The sequence below is a fragment of the Lissotriton vulgaris genome, chromosome 3_1 (assembly GCF_964263255.1).
Source record: "Lissotriton vulgaris chromosome 3_1, aLisVul1.2, whole genome shotgun sequence".
Taxonomy (NCBI): Eukaryota; Metazoa; Chordata; class Amphibia; order Caudata; family Salamandridae; genus Lissotriton; species Lissotriton vulgaris.
Window position 1 is genome coordinate 550,291,782 of NC_141689.1, and position 23,335 is coordinate 550,315,116.

The 23,335-nt window shown below is 43.6% G+C and overlaps 1 protein-coding gene across 1 annotated transcript in view; it reads right to left on the reverse strand.

The window, feature by feature from the left end:
* OCLN (occludin) overlaps positions 1-23,335 on the reverse strand; it is a 183,502-nt gene that overhangs the window by 135,583 nt on the left and 24,584 nt on the right. Inside the window, exons 2-4 of the mRNA XM_086960820.1 lie at positions 10,382-10,510; positions 8,889-9,558; positions 2,469-2,630 (exon numbers count right to left, since the gene is read on the reverse strand). Coding sequence (XP_086816946.1) covers positions 2,469-2,630; positions 8,889-9,558; positions 10,382-10,431 — 882 coding nt within the window. The 5' untranslated portion in view covers positions 10,432-10,510. The remainder of the gene's footprint in view (positions 1-2,468; positions 2,631-8,888; positions 9,559-10,381; positions 10,511-23,335) is intronic.

The following is a 23,335-nucleotide window of genomic DNA, read 5'->3' on the forward strand; positions in this document are numbered from 1 at the left end:
CATTCTGAAAGCGCACTGTATAGTGGCAGATGGAAGGATAGTCAATGCTGATCATACGCTGTAACGTTTTCTTGTGCAAAGCAAACTTTTGTTTCAAATGTACAAAAATCGATCATTGGCAACTACCACTTGAACCAAACACACTGAAAGGATGTTCGTCAAGAGAAGGTAGTATCCAGGTTTTATACTATGTACTTTATGGTTGTTGACAAAACTAGTATAGTGAGGAAGATGGCTACATGGTTCCAAGCTGGTTGTGGCGGATCACAGCAGAATATTAACCAGTCTATTACTGAGTTACTTTATGTACACAATTGTACATATTAGCCATTGGATGTTTTATTCGATGAAGAAAAAAATATTTCTGCTTCAAGCAAGAGGCTTGCACACCTCCAGGATAAAGTGGTCAGCTGGAATCTTACCTCACAATACCAATACGGGCAACACCATTTACTGCTAGCCCAATGCACAGAAACACTGTGGCAGTAACAATTCAAGACAATTTAAGTGTCTGCAGGAGAACAAGGAAGGCAATCTCAGAGCATAAGGATCATTTTACCTTTTACATTCAGCCCAGTTGTCTAAACACAGATGGAGTGGATAATTTTATGTTTGGAGAAACAAGTGCCCCTGAAGCACAGCACAATCGCACTCTTCTTTAGCTCTTCCAGTATCTAAAAGGGCAGCCCATTCAACTTCATACCATGGTAAAGTGTCTAATAGATAGCCAGATGGAAGGCAACCACATCAGATTGTTAACTACATTATATATCCAGCATTCATAAACCTTATGTACTACAGACAACTACACTATGAATGGTGACAGATGGTGGGTTCAGTAAAGGAAGTTATGGATGACCAGAAGAAAATATCAATTAAGGAACGTCTGTCCATCAGGTACTACACTTCCAATACCACATCATGACAAGAGCACACACAAGCCTGAATCATTCCAGAAGGAATAAAATCTTTGAAGCGTTTCCCTATTTGGCTATTCGACACAGCACTGTCAACTGCAAATCAATTACAAAATGCCATGAAAGTTACTATATGGTGCAAATTCAACGGTCATCATGTAAAGAAAAGAAATGCTTTCTATCAACCATTGTGGACATTTTCCAAAGCACTAGAAATTGGTTTTGAACCTCCCCTCCTCCCCGACTGGTAATGCAGAGAGCAGGAGAGAGGCTGTACGCACCCCAAGCTATTTCACCACAAGGATAGCAGCAGATGGGAAGGGACTTTTCTGTAGGATAAAGGGTCTGAAGAAAGTCATGGCTGTTCTTTACTTACCAGGATATAAAATAGAGACCAGGAGCACCAGAGAACACAGGACAAAGCAACTACATGTCACCCAACAACTCTCACTTTGAATTCATTGTATTACTTCTAGAGTACACAAACACCACCAGTAGATTATTAGCTATAAAACAGAATTATCAAACTAGTGCACAATTACATATTCAGTTTAACTTTCACCAACAAAACAGGAATGTTTTAATGCTTCCTTCAAAGTGAAATGGTGACAGATCTTCCATAGATGAAGTGTGGGTTGGTACATCGTTTTAGGCCCAGGAATCGAAAAGAATGACCTCCTTTATAAACCTACATCAATAGCAAGAATTTCAATTCAATAGCAAGATTTTCAAAAACAGGGATCTGGTGGAATATAAGCAAACGTTCCTAGCCAAGCCGGTCTCGTCCTAGCAATGAGACATCACTTTATAGGTACAGGCCAAGCAACGAAGACGTGTCTGCACTTCCTAGACATGCTCAAATTTCCGTAAGAAAAAGACTACGCAAAAGAATAGCCACCATGTGCGACTCCTTTAAAGTTAAACACTAATAAACTGCTTGCCTCCCTACACCTTTCTTTTTCCTCAAAACCACCTTTATTTTGGACCACCCTTGATCCTTCCCTGAGATTTACGCTATACGAGACTGTACGCACATTTGTTCACTTATTCTACAGGTATTATTTACTTTTGATTAAAATCATGTATTAAGCAGTCACATTTTTTTAAACCTTTAGTAAAACAAATAACTATTTTCCTGTTTAGAACACTGAATAAATTAACATAACCTGGAAATTGGCAAATTATTTTACCAATAGACTTAGTACCCCTCCCAAAAAATAAAAATTGGGAGTCACCCTTCAGTTTTATTAATCTTCTTGTAACATTTCAGAATTTATGTTTCTCTCTCATATGCTGAACAAAATTGAACATATCGTAAATATTACCTCGCTTTGGTTCTATTCCAATTATATGGGAAAAGTAATTTCTAGAATAGTGCACCTATCTAGGCACCAGCATACCAACGTCTCTATATCAGCAAAAAGCAAGTACTAGTGTCAAGAAGAACAGTCAACTGATCTGGCTCAAAATATGTAGAATCACACATTCTATCAGGCTCCAATTACCCACCTCCTTCGTTCTGTTCACCCAGAGGCAAAACATTTCACTTACCCAGTCTTCTACATTTGGGGCTCCTTCTTCGAGAAACCTTTGCTTCTCCCAAAGTATGTTTGCTTTGCCATATTTGTTCATCGCACGTCGAGTTTTGACAGCAAAGAAGATAATAAGGGCATATGCCACAACAATTAGGAAACCCATGACTATAGCAATAGCCTACGAAACAAAAAAAAAATGTTAACTCATTAGAAGTTTGCAGTGAATTTTTAGTCTCTTCGTTGGGTCTCAAAACTGCATTCTAGTAGACACCCTCACATCATTATAAACATTTGGACTAAGATGCTGCGACCAAACAAGATGAGTACAGTACATTTGCAATATCGCCCTGTGCAGAATATGCACTTCGTGTCTGCAACCGAAGCCCCACAATACCAGAATTGTGTCCCAAAACGGCTTTTATTCTATTCAAAATCTATTCCCAAAATAGTTATCTTTGAACATTCACACCATATATGTGTAGCATTGTACCCGTTTCACTTTCACAATGGTTAGCAGCTTCTGGTATATATGGTGGAGTTTTTCAGGGATCATAAATCACCATTCTAGGGGGGAGGGGAGGGGGGGGGGGGGGGAAGTCCATTACATGGCTCACAGCCTTGACTGGAAAACTGGGACACTCTCAAACAGATATACATGCAGTGTTCACGTACAATTATAGGGAACTGAACAGAGCAGACGATCCGATAGCAAAGGAGATGGTCGAAATATTCTTAAACCAGGGGACTCTTGCGCAGGTCTCGCCTGAGTAACTGGAAGCACTGTGCGCCCCATTGCAGAACCGAAAATTAGAGCCACCATAAAGGACCTACCAGGTGGTAAGATGCGGAGGGACAGATGACCCCCTGTTGAATGTTATCAGGAGTACATTGCCAATTTGGCCACACATTTGGCCGAGATGCATGCTGGGGTGCTGGATTGTGGGCACCTGCCGGAAACAACCAGGGAGGAGCACATGGTCTATTTCTAAACCTGAGGAGGATACCCTGGATGCAATTGCATAACCTGCCCCCCCCCCCCATGTCGAGATTTAACCTAGACTATAAAATCCTTAGTAAGGTCCTTGCAAACAGGCTCCACCCTCATCTAGAAGCATTGATGCATATGATGAAAAAAGATTCATGCCTAACCGCAACACGTCCCCCAACATTAAGTGACTCTACAGGGTGCTAAAAGAGCCCGATTTCGAAAAATTCTCATAGGCGCTGGTGTTCTCGGTGGACTTAAGAAAGACATTTTACTAGATGCAGTGGAACTACCTTCAGGCGGTCATGACCCGGATGGCCCTAGGAGAGGGATGGGCTCTATGGGTTGCGCTTTTGTACGCAAATGCACGGGTGCACAATGGTAGGTCTACCTTCTCTCCCCTATGCTGTTTGCACTTCAGATATAGCAATTTGCGTGCTTGATGCAGGATAGATCATGTAATTACGCTGTACGTGGACGATATATTCCTTTATTTGAGGAACACAAGCACAGGTATTCCATGGCGAGCAACCCTTTTAGAGAAGTGGCTCTGGTCTACAACCAAACTGGAGTAAATTATGTGCTTTCCCTGTGTCCCCTGGCTTGTGGGAGGCCCCAGAAGGCCTCAAGTGTGAACCGAGAACTCTTAAATAGCTGGGGGTACGGATCCATCCCATGAATAATGATATCCAAGGGGGCAGCCTTGGAAGAGCACTCTGGGCTCTTAGAGACACTGCAGCATTCAGGAGGATGCTGAGGAATTAATTAATTAATTAATTAATTGTGTGCTTATATAGCGCTGGAATCACTCCCGAAGGGGTACCTCCGCGCTTCGACCGCTGCGAAACACTTCCTGGCTTCCCTGAGAGATGGTCCCTTAATGGGTATCTCCAGGGTGAGACCAGGCATCCCCGGCGGTCTGGTGGGGCCGTTAGTGAAGATGAGGCAAGCTAGTGCCCAGAGTTGCCGAGTGTGATCGCTGATCAGAGTGGGCACCGAGGCGAGAGAATTATCGCGTCCGCTGACCCTGGTCCAGAAACCTGCCGCGTCGGGAATCGAACCCTGGTCCCGGACCGTCCTCTGCTCTCAGGTCTGCCGCCTCTAACCAGTGAGCCACACTACTTCACTAAGGAATCCCATCATGACTCTAGTTTGACCCGACAAAAAAGGTCATGCTACCAAGAGTCCTTTATTACTTCGCAAACCTACCTATCTGGATGCCATGGGCATGGTTCAAAGCCATTGACAGCTGCTCCAGAAACTGATATGGGACGGACAGCATAACCGGGTGTCCTGGAGAACACTCCAAGGGCTGCATAAAAGAAGGAGTGGGGGCAAGGGGGGGCCAGACTTTGAACTTTCATTACTTTGCGGCCCGGCTGCAGTGGGTCATGAAGAGCGGCCTGCCAGCTGGTGGGATTGGTCCCACTCCAAGCACAGACGAAACAGCTGGCGGAGTTCCCTAAGACCAGGGGAGGATACTTAACAGCCCGAAGGTTGGAGGAGTGGACAGCGGTTGGGGTGGAAACTCTCGAGGACTGTTACTATGATACTCCAACAGCTCCTTTGGAACTCTGGAGGAGCTGGAGACAGACAGTGGCCTCCCAGATGCTCAATTTCTGAAATATGGTGGCCTGGTTGCAACAGTCCGTTGGCTGCATGGTGCCCTGGCCCCAGAACACGGTCCACGAGTTACTGCTGATTCTGCTAGCCTTTGACAGGGGACGTCACGCTGTCTCCTGGCTGTATAAAATGGCAATGGGGGTGGATGAACCAGCTCTCTGGGAAAATGGTAACGTACTTGGAAGGGCCTTTGTGGTGAAGGAATGGGACCAAACTTTACAGCGATCATAAGTTTACCTGCTCCTCCAGATTCCAATGTACTCAATTCAACTAACTGCACTGTACATATTATCTGTTTTACAGAGTTTATATAGCGGAAACTTGACCAGAATCGATTATCAGAGCGCTTTACATAGCACCAGTTGCCTTACATAAGGACACATTCATTTTTATTAGGCACTGGGAGATTAAGTGATTTGCCCAGAATCACAGAATGTTCGGCATCATTGCCGAGACTCAAACCCAGTTCCTCAAATTCGAGGTCGACCGCCCTAGCCGTTAGGCCAACTCCTCAGAGATTGAACGTCATGTTCCAGGACACTGACATGAGCTCCCGTTAGTGTGCTCTGGTAGATGCAGACTTTTCGCATATGGTGTGTAGTTGCCGGGCCGTAGAGCGGTTCTGGACACAGGTGGTGATAGATCTGGACTCTTGGTCATAGGCAGCTCTGCACAGCAGAGATATGCCTGTCAATCCATTAAAAAGGCAGCCAGAGAAAAAAGTGGGCAATGGGTTCCTAGACTTGGCTCTGGGAATAGTACACAGAGATATAGCACGCCATTGGAAATCACCACATGGCCCACCTCACAGTAGATGGCGGATAGAGGTAGGAACATGGGCTGCAAGGGAAGGGGCTGCACTGCGGACTGAAGAGTAAAGGGGTCTGTGCAAAAAAATCAATAGCGGAGCTATGGCAGGAGGTGGTTACTGGATTCCTGTCCTATGACACTCCGGATGAAACAAACATGGACAGAGCAGGAGTGTCATTGGGCGTGTGAATGAGGACAGGCACTCTGCCGAATGGAACCCTCTGGTATTCCCTGCCACTTCCTGTGCCCCACCGTACCCATATAGTGAAGTATGACATTATTGCAACTGGCAGACATTTGGGGGTAAGGCGACACTCACTGAGTAGGGACAAAGGAAAAATGCTTAATACAACGGAGACAGACTGTCATCTGATACAGCAGTAGAGAATTTGCAGCGTCAACTTTATCAAATCCTTTGATAACAAACATATTCGCCATGTTAAGTGAATTTCTTCGCAATGAGGGTATAATGCTGCCTACTGCTGTAATGTTTTATCGTTCAAAACTCAAAAGAAATTTCTGTAAAAATGTATTACCAATCCAGCACTTTATATGCGGTTTCTCTGGGTTCGTGGTGTTTCGGAATGCCCCTCCAAATATTCTCCCAATCCTTTTCAGTTATTTCGATATGGACTGTGTTTTCCCCTGAGGCTTCATGCTTGCATTGCAGTGTGGGCCAGTCTACTAATACTGGATATACTCCAGTGAATCCCCTCATACCAAGGTGTTAAGTAACCCACTTCCCCTGCTGTAACGTGGTCTATATAGGTTTCCTTCACTTTCAACAGGGAGCCCAAAATCCACCGGTCAGTCGGGCACATCGTAAAGAATGTCCAATTTCATATACCAAAAAGTACCTGAATTCACTTTCCTTGCTAGATCCTCCTAGAATGGCCTGGCAGGTGTATTTGTCTAATAGGCCATTTCAAGAACAAAACAAAAACACCAGATGTACATACAAAAAGGGTCTTTGAGTTCACTTCCTGCTCTACGGAGAAATGGACTAACCCATTTCTGCCAGTGCCTCAATTACTCTGCGAGTAACAGCATTTTGCCTGATCACAAGTGCAGATTAGCCAGAAAACAAGGATGCTTCAGTATCTGGGCTGGTGAGCCAATCCTTTCGTTTTCAGTGTACTCCTTTTAAAGGTCCACTTTAATTTATTTGCCAGAGTGCGCTGCAACTCCCAAGATAATCTTAACATGTCAGTCAATTGTGGCTCATGTCATCTACAGTTTTCTGAATCCCAGGTGTTGATTACTTCTAATCAGGACAGCCAGCTTGGAACGGTATTATCTATAGTATATCAATGTAACAATGGTATTGTGGACATTGAACCTTTGCTTTTAGTGCTCCAAGATGGTCAATCAGTTGCTCCTACGTTGGAACTTTAAAACAACAATACACATTGTGTACAATATCATGGCATGGTGGCCCCTCACTCCTATGATCCATGTTATTTTTGTATTGCAAGCATAGGCCAGGCATGTTTATGCAGTGGTACATTTTCTTTTTTAACTCTTTTTCCTCTATATGCTTATTGACTTTGTGCGCCTGTTTTTCATTGTGGATGGGCGAGTGGGTGAATGCAAGGAAAAGGATGTAGGCAGAACAATGAATGGGTGGTTGAATGAATGGATTAATTAATGAATAATTCTGTGTATGATTTATTGAGTGCCTTGACATACCAGTAACTACAGATTAACTCCATTTAAGCCAAGCCCAATTCCACTTGCGTTTTGTATTGTTTTAAAACTAGAAGGATTTACTGGATCAGAGGGGTTACAAATAAAATTTGTTATATCCGTCAGTAACGTCCCAAGTTTTATCACCATAAATTAACATTTGCTATAACCTGCGAGCCTTGTAGTGGTTCTTTTTTTGGCTGGCTGGCAGATTTGAAAAGATGCGATTTAAATTAAAAATCTTTATAAATAACTAACCTGCTAACTGTGGAACTATCTGCACTCACATGGGGATTCACGGTTACTCGACTTTTCTCCCCCACTCACTTCTCACACCAACCTTCACCCCAGATTATACATTTGTGAATAAGACACATACTTTTTCAACCAACCCATTGCTCGCTCTGTTCCTCCTGTAGACTATAAACAACCACCTGTAACTTCCTTCACCGATGGCTACTCTGCTGATGTGTAAGCATCAGCAAGGCCTGCTACTGAAAGATCAGGGTGTAGATGTATTACAGAGGCATGGACTGACAAAGAAAAATAAGCAAAAATGCACTTAGTGAATGCAACATTTGCAAGCATGCAGCCACCATTTTCGATGTCACATAAGTGGTGCATTCTAGAGTTTTCTGAAAATAATTAATTTTAATTCAATAAATAAAAATAGGTAATGCTACCAAGGCTACGGTTAAGTGCAAACCCTGGTCAGAAGCACTAGTGGATGGCTGCCGCAAACCCCCAGTGTGTACAGCAGCAGATAATTGGTACATAGTAGGTGAGTGCAGTACATCACAACACACCCAATCCACCTGAAATTCATTAAAAAAAATAGTACTGGTCATTTATGGTCCTGCATAAAAAATAAAAAAAATAAAGAAACTTTGCTAGTTTTAGCATGCAAAGCACACAGCCACAACCCTGCACATGACAAAAAAGCCACTAAGAGCAAACCATAGCACTGGCATCAGCTATGAAATGCACATTATTTCAGGCTTTTGCCTGCTGCCTCAAAAGTAATAGTTGCCTATTTTTTTCAGCAAATAAATATACACACACACACCTAACAAAGGTGGCTTGGACCAGTAATCCTTAACATTCACTTATAGTTACTGTATGCTTCCTAAAGCCACACGTTACAGCTCAAGAACACCTTCATGAGTTACCCTTAAACGAAATGTCAATCCAGCACTACATTTCAACCATTGATCTTATATTTGAGTGCAGAATAATCAAACAGAACAAAAACACATCAAGTCTTTGTTTACATATTGCCAGAGTTAACCAAAACAAATTGTGCAACTAAAAGCATAATTTAGAGAAACAAACCTCTTGGGGCTCCACAACACAGTAGTGATAAAGGTACTGATTCACAAACACTCCTGTGTTTGTCGGCGCATAGTACTGGCTGCATATCGTGACTATTTGGGTGTAAAAGACTGATCCGGATGCTTGTGCTGTTGGGTTAACCCCAATGATGTAGACTATAGTCGCAATGAACATTAAGCCGCCAAGGACAGCAGATACAACGAGCATAATCAGATAAAACTTCCGGCACCTCGAACTATTGGTCCTAGTAACGGTCATTATAAAAAACACCATCCCGCACAGAAAGCAAAAGGCAGCCATAGCAATCAGGAAGCCTTTGGCAGCTCGGGGATCGGTGTAGTTTCCTCCATATGCAAAATTGTATCCGTAGTTCGCTGAACCTGAACCAAATGAACTCGACCCAGCGTAGGCTGGAAATCCTCCCATTCCACTGCCAGCAAAATCCATATCCCAGGCCAGTGTGGAAGCCACGCACGCGAAGATGCCAATTGACAGTACTACGATGAAGATGGACATAATCCTGATGATGCCTGGTGGAGAGGTCCATTTGTAAAAGTGATGAACTTCATCCTCTGGATAATACGAATATGCAGGCTGGGAACGCAGCTCGCCCATATACACATCCCTGCTCGGAGCATAGTTTGAAGTTGGCATGTACTGGGATGGATTACTACAAGGCGACAAAAAAAAAAAAAAAAGAGTGCTTGTTAGAGGTGTGACAAATTTGCATCAGGGAACCCATTTTAGTTAAGCAATTGAATATATGATTGATTAGATGTACACATTTGGGACTGTTTATTAAAAGAATGTCTGTAATAGGGCATAAATATCTGACTACATGTTAAGTAATATATATACAGAGTTGAACAATTTGTAGATTTTCTGCATGGGTGGTGATGAATCCATATTTAAGTGAAAACTATCAATGGGCTAAAATGTGTTAAGCCAACGTCATCTCCCCTCCTTCAATAGCACATACAGAAAGCAAATGGAATCCCACCAAGCTTTATTCCACCTGCTTTCTTCTAGCTAGATCAGGTAGGCCTCAAGCCAATCCACGTTCATTTGATCAGAGTTCTCTACTCTACTTCATGCACACGCCTAGCTTCACATGATGTGATACAAGTCCACAAATGAAATGCAACCATAATTCTGATTAATTACACAATTAGTTGAGAAATACACGGGCTACGTAGTTATCAGCTAATCGTGTACTAAACCAGAGCAGCTGAAAGATCACAATGTCATGGTTAACGCATGTGCAGATTGTCAAGGTACTCGACATCTACCATAGCGATAAAACTAATTCCATACAACACATTTTGCTTCTCACATGTTTACTTAACATTGCAGCACGGCAAGAGATTATCAAGAGAAAACTCAGACTGATAGGAGCATTGTTAACACATGAACTGGCAAAGATATGAAAACCAATATGTACACTATTTATCAGCAGTACATTTAAAGAGCTGACTGGCAAAGGGGATATTTACTATTCATCTGGTCGATAAGGTGGAGGACTTTCAAACGGTCTGGACGACATGGCTGCTGCAATTCAACTGTAAGGCTGTGCACCGAACAAGCGTCCACCTCCTAGCAGGATGCAACTCCGCAGCAACAACCTGCAAAAGCAATTAGACGTCCATTACATGTCAAAATGTTACAAGTTTAGATTCAAGTTGACTCGCATACAGAAGAAGGCCCCCTTTTACTAGCATAAAAAGTCGGGAGCCTTGGGGGTTCACAATGGGCCACACACGTGTCAAATATGATCTCAGGCAACTGAGACGAGCATTGTAGTATATTTAGCAAACGCAGTGACGTGACTGTTAAATAATGTACAATACCTAGGCGCATGTGCAGTTTGAACAAATCACCGTGCTAATTGAGGTGACGTTGACAGCTGCTAAAAATACCAAATCAAGAAAAGAAAAAAAACACTATCCGGTGGAGCCTAATAAAGTGACGACTGCCCAGCTTTATTTATTTATTTATTTATTTATTTATTGACATTTGTAGAGCGCGGCGAATACCCGTGGGCGTCTCGGCGCTAGTTAAGGGATGGATCAGCAACTGGGGTAAAGAAGATATACAAGGCTTTATCCATATTCAACAATAACACACACAGAGGTTAGTTTTAACACACCCCAAGCACAGTACAGATGCTTCCGGACTAGGGCGCACAGCTACAGAGATTAGATAAACATGACACGATACACCACTTAAGTATGCTCGTCTTCGCTAACACTGCTAACTACATTTTTACTAGACATTATGCACATTGCCAAATGTTACAATACCCTCGTACCAAGCTCTCGCACACGAAAGTACAAGACGGGTGTTATTTTCAAGTAGTTTTATGCTAGCACAGAATTTTAGGAATAGTCTGATTCAATCGACTTGACCCCCATGCAACTCGAAGAGGCAAATTAGAACCCATCGAACTAGAAGCAAATATGTTGGTGTCTCTGCAGGATGGTTTGTGAAACTGGCAAATATTATGAGGCGGGTTCATATATCTGCAGTCAGTCGTCAAAACCAACGATAATAATACCAGAAACGTTTTTTGAACAAAAGCGCCGTCGGGAATCCTGCACGACACTAACACTGGCACAATGCAGCCTCCCGCAAAATGGTGTGTACAAACTAGTGCATAGTCCTAGACAACCAGGAGGATTATTTTACACGAGGCAGCACCACTCGACTCTTCGTCATGCCTGTTAGCTTTAGTCTGAACGCCCCTTTCTAATGCATGGTACAAAAAAGCCGAAGCCAAGAATGTGCAAGCCTCCTGCAAGTACACTGAAAATGAAACGCACAATGTGTGAGGTGTGGATATTATTGTACGAGGGAGAATGAGGTCGGGTCACAGTAACGCGATACAGACTGATGCAAAGTACATCCCACATGAGCACCGGCTGCCACAAAATACATTAGGACGGACTGTCCCGTTACATGACTAGCGCTCCCACCTTCCGAGCTCCACGGGCGCGGAGCCAATCCAGTGCAAGTGTTTCAATTGCCCTGCAGAAGACTCAGAAATAAAGTACAACCCTAATAGCAGAATGTCATTTTTACTTTTTCAAATCTGCGATGAGTTCTGACCTTTATATAATTCGTGCATTTTCATATACGTTATGTTACACTGTTCTTTGCATAACACACCATATTTTATTCTATACGCAAATACTGTGTAATGTTCTTAAATTTAAGTTTCTTCAATTTTACAAAAAACATTTTTTTCCCTTGTAAAATATTTCAATTTGCTGTATGTAGTCTGGATGTTATAGTTGAATAAAAGGAACTACCCAAACTGCAAAGAAAAATGTTAGACCGTATGCGCTTCTCGTACTTTTGAATAAGAAATGTTAAAACTTTGCAGAACTATCTGTACAGGGGGGTGGAGGGGGGGGGGGACTTTGGCAGCATTAATGGGGCAATGGGATTACTGGGAGAAGCCATGAATGGGGCTGCCATAGGAATGGGTTTCATTGAGGTTGTGAGAATATTTCTGAGACGTTACTGAGGGAGGATGCACGACAGATGCAGACTGAATAGCCAAAGATTAAAACACATCATGTGGTGAAGCGTTCCTTACAGCCCTCCACAACACCAGAATAATTATATATTTATGCTTCGGGGTGCCCCTGCCCCTTCTATGGGGCAACACTAAGATTATAAAATAACTAAAAAGTCCTTGCAGGGGGCATTATGGAGCGCCCCTAACCTGGAGCAGTGAAAAATACATCAACAGCTCCAGCCGCTCATTTATTATTCTTTTTTTGTTTTGGTGGTCACATGTCCCAAACCGAGACACCAACACATTAATTTCACTTTGGGGATGTGGGGCAATCCCAAGGTCCCCACCAGCTCCCCAGTGAGCACCCGTACTGGGGGTCGGCAGGAGCCAGCCTTAAGTTTACAGTGGTTGTCCCGGTGCCACCCACACCTTTGCTAAAAATTGTGGGGCGCGAGGGTAGCCCCCAAGGCCCCTGCCGGCTTCTGAGCCAGCACCCACCCCAGGTGCCGGCTAAAGGAGGCCATTATGTTAATATGGGTGCCACTTTGGGCAAGTACAAGATGCAAACTGTTGTGGGCCATATGGGGCCCCCGCAGCACTTTCAACTCCTCAGCTAGCATCCATAAGTTCTGTTGCTTTATTCACACTTGGGCGAGAGCAGCTTTTTTTCTGTGCTCCCGTCGGGCAGGAGCAAAGCTGTGTTCCCCGCCCAAATGAGCGCAGTCAGTTAAGTTTACATTCCCAGTCAAAATTTTCCTGGCCAGTGTGCAGAGTATTGTGGTCCAGAACACTGGCTCGTCCATCCCGGCGGGATGGAGGTCACCGGGGCCGTCTGATGGATGGTGAAGGGGGCCGCGGGTTGGAGGCTTAAAATTAAATGGAGCCGGAGCCCAGATCATATAGAAATATAGCCTGTATCATGTGTACGAACCCCCCCCCAATAGCAGTAGTTGGCACATGAGGTATGAGACAGGATAAAATACTTAAAACCATTCAATGGACTCGGAGACACGTCAGGAAGGCCCTCTGCTGTAAACTGAAGCCTAAGGAGACCCCTCAGATTATCCGACAAGAACCCTCTTTATCCAGCAGAGTCAAACAAGAAAAGAGGCCACTCAGTCTGCTTGTGTCATTATGCAAAACGTATAAATGAACCCTTTTGAATTGGAGGAACGACCTTTGTGGTGAATATAGATGAACTTGTCAGAATTACTTAACGAGATACTGGAAGACAATCACACCCGTAAACATCATTGCATGGGGGCTCAAAGAACTGTTCTAGTGTACTAGCAGGATAATGGAACAGTTTGACTTTAGAGCGCTGCACCTTCCTGTTTTTAGCACTTGTAAATACTACTACTTTCTAAGCCCATTCACAATGCAATTTAACGTAAATGGCTCTCAAGGTAGACGTCTTGCCAAGAAGAAAGGGGGAAGCGATTTTCTTTTACAATTGACAGGTCAGAGACTGGTCTGCTCAATGGGTCAGGCTTGTACACTCCATAGGGTTTGGGAAAGTTGTTTTCAAACTTAAATCGGTCTTCACTTATTAACATTGGAAAGTAATTAGAGACCCTAAAAGAAAGGAAAACAAGGATACTCTTCAGTCAGACGTCTCTGGGCGGGAAGGTGTTATGTGCAAAACACCCTGCAGCCACAACCAGGATCAACTCCACACACGCAACAGCTGATATGCAGGACAAAAACTATAGTGTAGCAAACCGTGATAATGCAGATATCCCTACTACCTGCCAGGGATCAGCTCATGTTGCACTCCACTGACATTCAAAGTGCAGTACTCCAATGCATCTGCCACCGTTTCATTTATCACTTACACACCGCTTCCTCTACATGTATAGCAGGAGAAGGATTCAGAACCATAGCGTTATGGGGCCAGCCCAGTGCCCATAACCTGGTCAGAGTGGCAAAAGTTTAGAAAATACAGACGCCGCACTCACCAGTTCCCCCGGCCTCCCTATTGGTTTCCACATTTATAATGCACGTACGTTGAAACTATGGGGAACTTGGTTTGCTTCAACTACAACAGTCCACTGTTGAAATTGGCTCATCATAAGAGAAATTAAATGATAATTCCGAAACAAAAAAAAACCCTGTAATGTTCATTGCAGAACTCCAATACAACCAACATTCTTTTAATGGCACATGTATGATCTCAACTTCAGGTCACTAACAATTCAGAATTTGAGAGGACATTCTCCATTTAATATTCAAAACGGTTTTAGATTTGCGTTTCTTTTGAGTGCTAAACACTTTAGAAACAATGTGGGCACTTTAAAAATGGTAGCATAATATATTTACACAGATCTAACTAATACAGTTCACTAAGCTGCTTTCAGTACCTCTCATCACTTCTACCCTTCCCTCCCCCCTCCTTGTTACTTCTATCCTTCATTCCTGACCAGGCCCATATTTCTCTAACACCTGCATCACACAAGACGCTTGCACCAGATAATGATTCACAGCACTTTACACCTGTATGAATCACTGAAATTGCTACTCCTACAGGTCTGCTGCATTGTTTCAGCCAGTATCACTAAAATGAAATGCACCGTTGTACTCGAGGAAAAAGCCTGCCTTATAAAACCATATGTACCTACACCACAGAGATTCATGACACATGGAGCTCTCTCAGGCTTGTTGTTACTGAGGGATAGTTGCTTTCAGACCCAATAAATACTTTAATCCTGAATCTCCCCTTTAGGGTCTACTTTTTCTCCGATACTCACTACATGTTTTCCTTCGTCCAACTCATCTGGCTACGCCACACAATACAACAGATTCAATACATTTCTTTCACTTTCCCTCGTTAACTGTAGCCTCATGTCAAAACCTCTTTCTACCATTAGTAGTAACCAGTCTATGGGCCTCATTTAGAGTTTGGCAGATGGTATACTCTGTCACAAGCGTGACGAATATCCTGTCCACTGCATTACAAGTGCCACGGGATATAATGCAGTTGGACTACAGTGGATGGGATTGCCTTCACTATTTTAACGGAGCACCCGATCTGCCAAACTCTAGATCAACTCTCATCTAAACAGTCTGATGAGACGTGAAGACCTATGCTTGATGGACTCAATTTTTTTCTACAGTAATGCATCCTGGGTACACTTCCAGATACATGCACTGAAGACCGGAAAGAGTCACTGCTCTGAATGTGGCTCAAAGAGTTACATTTTAACCATGACAATTATTAACCTCTTCACTGCGGCGGCTATTCCGCCGCAGTGCTAAGGGGGGAGGGCGGCCGAGCGGCGGGCGCATGCTGGTGACGGAACCGCTCCGTCACCAGCGTCTGTTGCGCTGTGCTCATGACGGAGCGGTTCAGTCACGGCCCCACCCGCTCAATAGAACGCGCCGCGCAGGCCGGGCCATGACGGAACCGCTCCGTCATCAGCACAGGGCGACCGCGACTGATGACGGAGCAGTTCCGTCATCAGCAGGGGAGGGGTTAAAGTATTCAAGTGAATACTATTTTAATGCAGGGTTCTCCAAAGTCGGTCCTGGGCTGCTGGATCCATGCCAGGTTTTTAGCATGTCCCCATTTAGAAAAAGGTAGTTATTTTAAAAATCTGGCAAGGAACCGGCCCTCCATGACCAACTTTAGAGAACCCTGTCCAAAAGTACTAGAATGTTGCTCCTTGGAGTCTTCAAAACACCAAGTGGTCATGACAATTAATAAATTCAATATCAATACCCCTTCGAAACCGCACAAAAACCACTGTCTTTTACAGAATGCAACACCTACTTGGTGCTACAAAGCTGTATGAAGTTTTGAGGTGAAACTGTTCAAATCAGGTTCTGCATAGTACAACAAAGTATCAGCTGAAGTAATTCTTATGATAGTTTTGTGCTCATTGACAAGTATGAGATGCCAAAGGGTTTAGATCCTTTTTTTGTTTGGAGAAAAAATACCTTTCTGTATTCATTCATAATTCATTCTTTAACTGTAAACTGTGAGAATGCCAAGATGATTAAGGAACGTTTGCAGGAGTAGATGCAGCTTTTTTGAAGATTTAACACCTGCTTGTTCAGGTCAGGGAATACATGGAAATCATTTAAAACAGTCAGACCTCGATAGGGCCATCAGCAACTAAATAAAATCCCTCGACTCGCTGATATGCAGCAATCAAAATCCCACATTTTAAGATGTTTAAAAATGGCATACACCCTTCAGCGTTTACAATAAAATTAAACAAATAGGATCCTGAATGAGAGGCACGGAGGCTTCTGACTCACCCAGATTTACAGAATGCTACTCCAACAGAAAGTTCTGGGGGGCATGTCGGTCCTGCTGGATTCACCTGCGTCTTGTGACTGTTCTGCTGGGTCTGCTCCCTCGCCCTGAAGTGCTAGCTGTGGCCACCTCAGTGACCATGATTATTTGCCCGATAACATCCACCTTAGATTCACCTGGTGGTGGCTGTGAGCTGAGGTGGTGCCACCCCCGATACAGGACACACATGACTCGCCTGTTGGCCAACCTGCTGACTGAACTGCTTGGAGGTGCCAGTTTGCCTTGAGGACATGGGAGGAAGCCGTTCCATTACCCTAGCACTTCCTTACACTTGCCCTTCCTGGCCACTCAGTGATTACATGGCGGAGGTGTATGCTGAGACCTCTTGCCACCCGCGGGGAGGTTTTCTTTCAATGGTTTGATGTATGCTTTTATCTGTGTGTGGGGGGGCTATGTTTCTGGGCACTGTTCACGGTTTTCAGTTTTAACAAGATACCCCTTGCCACTAAACTGTTTTACGCCACTGCTGCACTTACTCTGAGCGTGCCGTGTGACTCACATGATTTTTTCCATAAACAAGGGGGACCCACTTAGTGGCTTTGGACCATGGGTATCAAGTATTTCAAAAAAACAAAGGTCCTAAGCCTAGAACAATATTTGAAAACAATAATATACAGGCCACAATCGGACAGTATGTACACTTTTCTTATACCCAGCCGGGCAAAGAATTTATTTAAGGAATATATGACAAAAAGTCAATTTATGCGTTCTAGGCTTAGGACCTTTGTTTTTTTGAAATAAATGTGTGACTCACATGAGGCCTCACACCCCTCCAAGTACTGATGCATTGCCCTAAATGAATGCCCTTGGAATAAGGGAGAATTGAACGATCGTCGCAAGGTGTGGCATCTGTTGGCATACCTACAGCAACCCAGTCTGCCTGCTGCAGGAGTTACACTTAACTGAACTGACTCCGGCTCGCCTGAGGGCCAAAGTGCTTGTCAAATCTCAAGTCTCCCGTTACTCTAACTATGCACTATGCACGGGGGGGAAGACACATTAACTGGCAATCTCATTGATATCTAGGATAGAGGTGACATGTATAAGGTCTACACATATCACGTGGTCTAGAATAGACTATTAGCTACTCACTAGAGATGTGGTCACCTGGACTACTAATGTAGCCCCAACTCCCTAGGGCACTCTCCGATTAAGCCCCTGTCCTGCTGAAGTTTTCTCCCAATGGAATCTGTGTCGCAGGACTTCACTTCAGGATCAGGTTTTTAAGGCTGAAATCAGGACAGCCATCATTGAATACTTTGATCATAATAAGCAATTGTCGAATCCCCATCCACCCTCCAGGAGGTGTTTTAAGTAGTGATGTGAGGATCATGCATAGCTAAACAGGCCGCAGTACTTAAGATGCGGAGCGAAGAGCTTGCGCACTTGGTGGAAGAACTGAGATTTGGAACTTTAATTTTCCGCAATGAATAGGGAGACAACTCTGGCATCCATCCGGATAAGATCTAGAGACAACAGCGCAGAGACAATAAAAGAAGTACACTAGGTAGATAACTGGAAAACATGAACTAATGGAATGCTTAAACACAAAGAAAAAAAGTAGGGTGTAAAAAAACAAGCAAAGTGGACCTGCCTTAGGGCAGGAACAAACAAAATCAGGAAGAGAAACGCTCACACACTAACAAATATTTAGCAAGCAAATTAAAGTGAAAATAATGCTAACCAATGGTAAACAATAGGCAGGCAGACTAAGCCCACTGTAAGCTAACAATATGACTCAAAAGACAGTGCATGCACTCTCTAGTAGGCGAGACCTAAAAACAACCCGTGAGTGACCCAATCCTAGATAGAGAGCATATTTTTGCAAGTCAATGAAGGAAGACATCTCAAAACATCTATAGTCGCAATAGATGTTTAATTAGGCAGAATTATTATATACTACGTAATCAGTTAAAGGGGAATATACATTATATAGAAAAATAAGAGGACTGAAATGCCAACTGTTTAGCATTATCTTAATGCTATAGAAATAAAAACTAGCACAAACAAGTGTTACTCCCTTTGATCAGGTGCTATGGCCCTACACATTACGCAGCGAGCTCCACGGAGCGGCCGTGGTCTCAGATTCTGGGTCCCAGACATCGCACTCGCTTTTGAACCACGACCGGGACCCCAGCTCCTACTTGCACCGAGTCAAATCAGAAAGAAGTTGGGCTGTCGGCCGGTCGAGAGACTCTGCGTCCTACGGGGGCCGATTGAGGAGGAACTACTTACACTAAGTATTGCATATCATAGTGTACACCGGCATTTTGAAGAACGTCAATAGTTTTAAGACGTGGAGCTTTGAAGCAATTGTAAACCGTCCTGTGCAAAGCGTGCAACTTTTTATTGCATTTTTCCTGGAGAATACTCACTTTTGACGGATGGGATTTATTTATTTATAAAGTTACCTTTATTAGAAGCTCATATTATATTGACTTGATAAACCAGAGATCGCCACTACACTGGTGGACTCAGCTTTATGCCCTGAGGAAGCCCTACTTGGGCGGACCCAGTTGGCTGTACTGTGGCTGTTGTGCTTGATCACCTTGCACCAAGAATACTTCAAGGATGCATTAAAGAGATCGTTTTTTGGCATCACTAAAGGACACTCTTGTTTTTAAGTGTGTTGAAGCATTTTGAAAAATATTTGCTTTGTTGCCTCTTTATGTGCTTGTTTTTGGACTATATGTATGGAGTTGCATAGTGTGGCATGGTACAGTGTGGTGTTGTGTGACATTATGATGAGTGGATTATGCGACATGATGTAGAGTGTATGTATGTGGATTGTTAGCTGGTATAGAGTGGATTTATGTTAAGTGGATTTATGTGGTATTGAGTACCGTGTAATTAGGTAGAGTTGAATTATGTGGGGTTGAGTGGCATTATGTGGATTGCAATTATGTTGCGTGATGTGGAATTGTGTGGTGCTGAACTGTGTGGTGTTGTGTTGAATTATGTGCACCATATGTCACTGAGCAAGCTTCCACCATAAATAAAACTGATAGCACATAGACAGGAGATGTGCTGGCCTGCCTCACAAGCATGAGAGATACAGCATTGGCACTTTACAGCCGTCTCCTATGAGGAACAGGAGCAGGGTAAGCATCAGTGCCAGCTTCCCACACACAACATCTACAAACATCAAGCAGAGCGAGCTTTCTTCTCACTGAAAACAGTACAGTACAGGCAGCACCAGGCAGAACCAGGCAGAACCAGACTCCCACAAACAGAACAGGCACAACAGTGCAAACTTCCCTCCAACAATGGGCATGTAGAGCACAGACAGAAGCATGGGAAGCTTCTCTTGCACAGATGACGCACAGCAGAGGAGTACTGTAGCTTCAGACAGATGCCGAACAAGTACAGCACAAGGCTACTACAGTACAAACTTGGCCCAAATGCGACAAAAGAAAGGCCAGCGGGTAGAAGAGCAAGCTTCGCTCGAATACTCAACACTACATCATGCATTCACAGTTTACTTTCCCCCCCCCCCCCCCCCACCCCCCATGTAACAGATGTGCACGTACAGTAAAAATGCTAGATTTATCAGTGGGTTTCCAGTGTTTCTTTCAGATTCCATCACTGCCCTACCCAACTACAACAGTACTTGAGCTGTCAAGGCTCCTGGACAATATTCAAGGCTGAGAATAGGTATAAGCCTGGATGTAAGGATCAACTTTATTTTTAGAAGTGTATAGGGTGTGAGCTGGGATTTGTGGGAGGTCAGTGACTGATGTGCACTAAGCAGTTGAAAAGCTGTATATGACGGTTTTTTAAGTGGAATTTTAGTAGGGGGCATTTGTTGGTATTGCACAGTTCATACATAATACCCTTTCACAATATAAATTGTATGATTTATTGTCTTGGGTGAGAAAGCGATCAGTGGGAAAGTAAACATATGGTCTTAAGCATCAAGAATCTTGTCCACAACTTAGTAGCAGTTTAAAAGTGGAGTGTTTTAATTATTTGTATACCAAGTTTAAAACTTAAAGCCCTATTTTTGTTCGGAAAGTAGTGTAAAAAAGACAAAGTGCCTTGTAAATATTGTGGGGAATAAAATAATTCAAATTAGGAGGAGATAATGTCAGGCACTCCTCCTGAAATAATGAACCCATGTAATAATACAATACAAAACTGTGCGCAATCTGATGGCTGATTTGTTAACGTTGCACAGTGCAGCAAGAAGGACATTTTAAATGTGCAGAAAATTATGTTTCAAAAACATTTCCACATCAAGCTGTTCAGCCTTCCCCTGTCCAATTAGGCAGTCTTTGCTTCCTACCTTAGCGTGCAAGCCTTTAAAGGCTAAGAGGATATATTTATCCCCACACATGCTGGTTACTTTTAAAATCAAAGAAAATAAATTAGGCTGTCAAACCACCAATCGAGATAAGTGGTTGCAGTTGGCCGGATGACTCAAGAGTACTCTGGGCTTAATCTGTTTAAGAAACCCTACATACAGCGGAACGCCCTATTTCAGCTACCACAGCTTATGTGCTTCGAAGTCCTGAGTAAACAGTCTTGGCACCACTAATGTCTCTAAGGGAACTGCGGCACACAGAGCTATTACAGAGTCAGTTGGACTGTCACTTGAACGATTGTCGGATATCTTTTTACACCAACAACCTAAACTCTCTGTAAAGCTAACCTTGCTTAAACTGAAACATTTGCTTTCCTCACAATGGGGCACTATATTCGCACTTTATGCTGATGATTCATTTTCACTGCCACGTGCACATTAATACTCAATAATTAGATATATCTCAGTTCGTATTACTGTTGATTTCTGAAAGTGATCGTCAGTTGGTGCATAGCAACAGAATAATTAATTTGCTTAGGTAAATTGTCTCACGAGCGCCTCTGACGCCCGACACCTCTGGGAGCTGTGGAGTCAATCTAACAGTATGAGCCAATCAGATGCAACTGTTATAAAAAGGAATGTGGCGAAGGGTCAGCAAGAGGAATTTCAACTAATGAATGCAGAAGTATGATTAGGAAGACGCGGACAATGCCACAACTAAGAACAACATATCCCTGCCACAGGGTTTGCCTCCTTGGCTGAACTGTAAGTCTGCATCGTGAAGCAAGGATGTATTTAACTGCCACTTCCCCCCCGATCCCGGACCTCTTACCACCACCGAGGAGTCGGTAATCTGGCTGTGCAGAAGCGGCTCTTGTGGAGGGCAACAACGAATACAGAGTTCTGCTGAGTCAGATGCAAAGGTAATGTAAAGCAGGCAGGTGCCCAGGGACTCCATATGGCCATGACTCTTGCACTGTAAACGGGGGAGATGCCTCGGTGCTGTAAACACGGTGCCAGAGTGAAGGGGACAATACTTCGGGGTTGGCAGCAGCAGATCAGGGGTGCCACATAGCTCTGCCTCAGTCACTATAAACAGGGGGAGGTGCCAGTATAGGCGTGGCATCCTGCGAAGAAGGCAATGTTAGAGTACTCTAACATGGAGAGCGTTTGCCTTGCAGGAGCGAGCAGCAAGGCAAATGCTCTGCATGCACAAGTACTCATTGGAAACAGTGCAAAACATGCACGAGTTTCCAAAAAGTACAGTGCGATGGCAAGAGGTCCCTTTTATGCAGCGCTTGTGCGCTGCGTAGGCGAGACCTAAAAAGGAGCCCACCAAACATCAATCTGAATACATCCAGACGACATCTAGTTACCCACATTTCTAACAAGCCTCAGTGCACTAAATCCAGATATGAAATCCTTCAAAAACCCCTACAGGAAAAGGATGCTAAACAAACATGCACATATCACAGTCTAATTCAGCCTGAGGTGGATAGCAAACTGCACCGAAAACAACTATCTCCCACAATAGATCAGTCCGCGAATAAAACAATGCAAAAAAAGACAACTTTGCAAAGAAATCATCTCATGCCTCCAGCTCAATGTAAAATTAAAATTGCTGCACCGTTGCAACAAGGTTGCTTTACCGGCGCCTACAGCGGAGAAAAGCTTAAACGCCAGGAGTCCCAAAGGAAAAAGATGAACGATATTTCAGCCCCTTTACAAATCACGTGGTAACAGTGACATCTTAAATGAAGCAAATATTTTTAAATTACTGGCAGCTTGGTAAGATCTAAAATATTTGCCTCCTACATACATTGAGGCAATAGAATTTCAGTGCAGCAACCCATAAGCCACCTTAGTAACTTGGGCATAACCTAAAATCGCTGACCTGATCTTGACAAAGCACAACCTCTTCTCTGACTGGGGAATCACTGTATTAGAGCCTCCGGAGGAGAAATACCCAGCAGTGCTACTACAGAATGACCAAATAGAGCCATCAACAAAGGTGTACCGCAACTAGAGCAAGGACAGGGTAAGAATTTCCTTTTTGAGGAATACAAGGGGGGCAGGCGTCGACACTTATTCTCCGTTAACAATATCATTAAACCAAGCACAGAAGGAAAATGCTACTTACCAGTATGCATCTGTTCTTGGCATGTAGAGCTGCAGAACCACACACTATTGCATAGATCACCATCTGGTGGTGGGCCCGGATGATTACACTTTGTTTTTCTTGGAAGAGTCTTTGTCCGTTGGATGAGGACTCCTGTAGATCGTAGTGCACATGGGCATCGACTCCA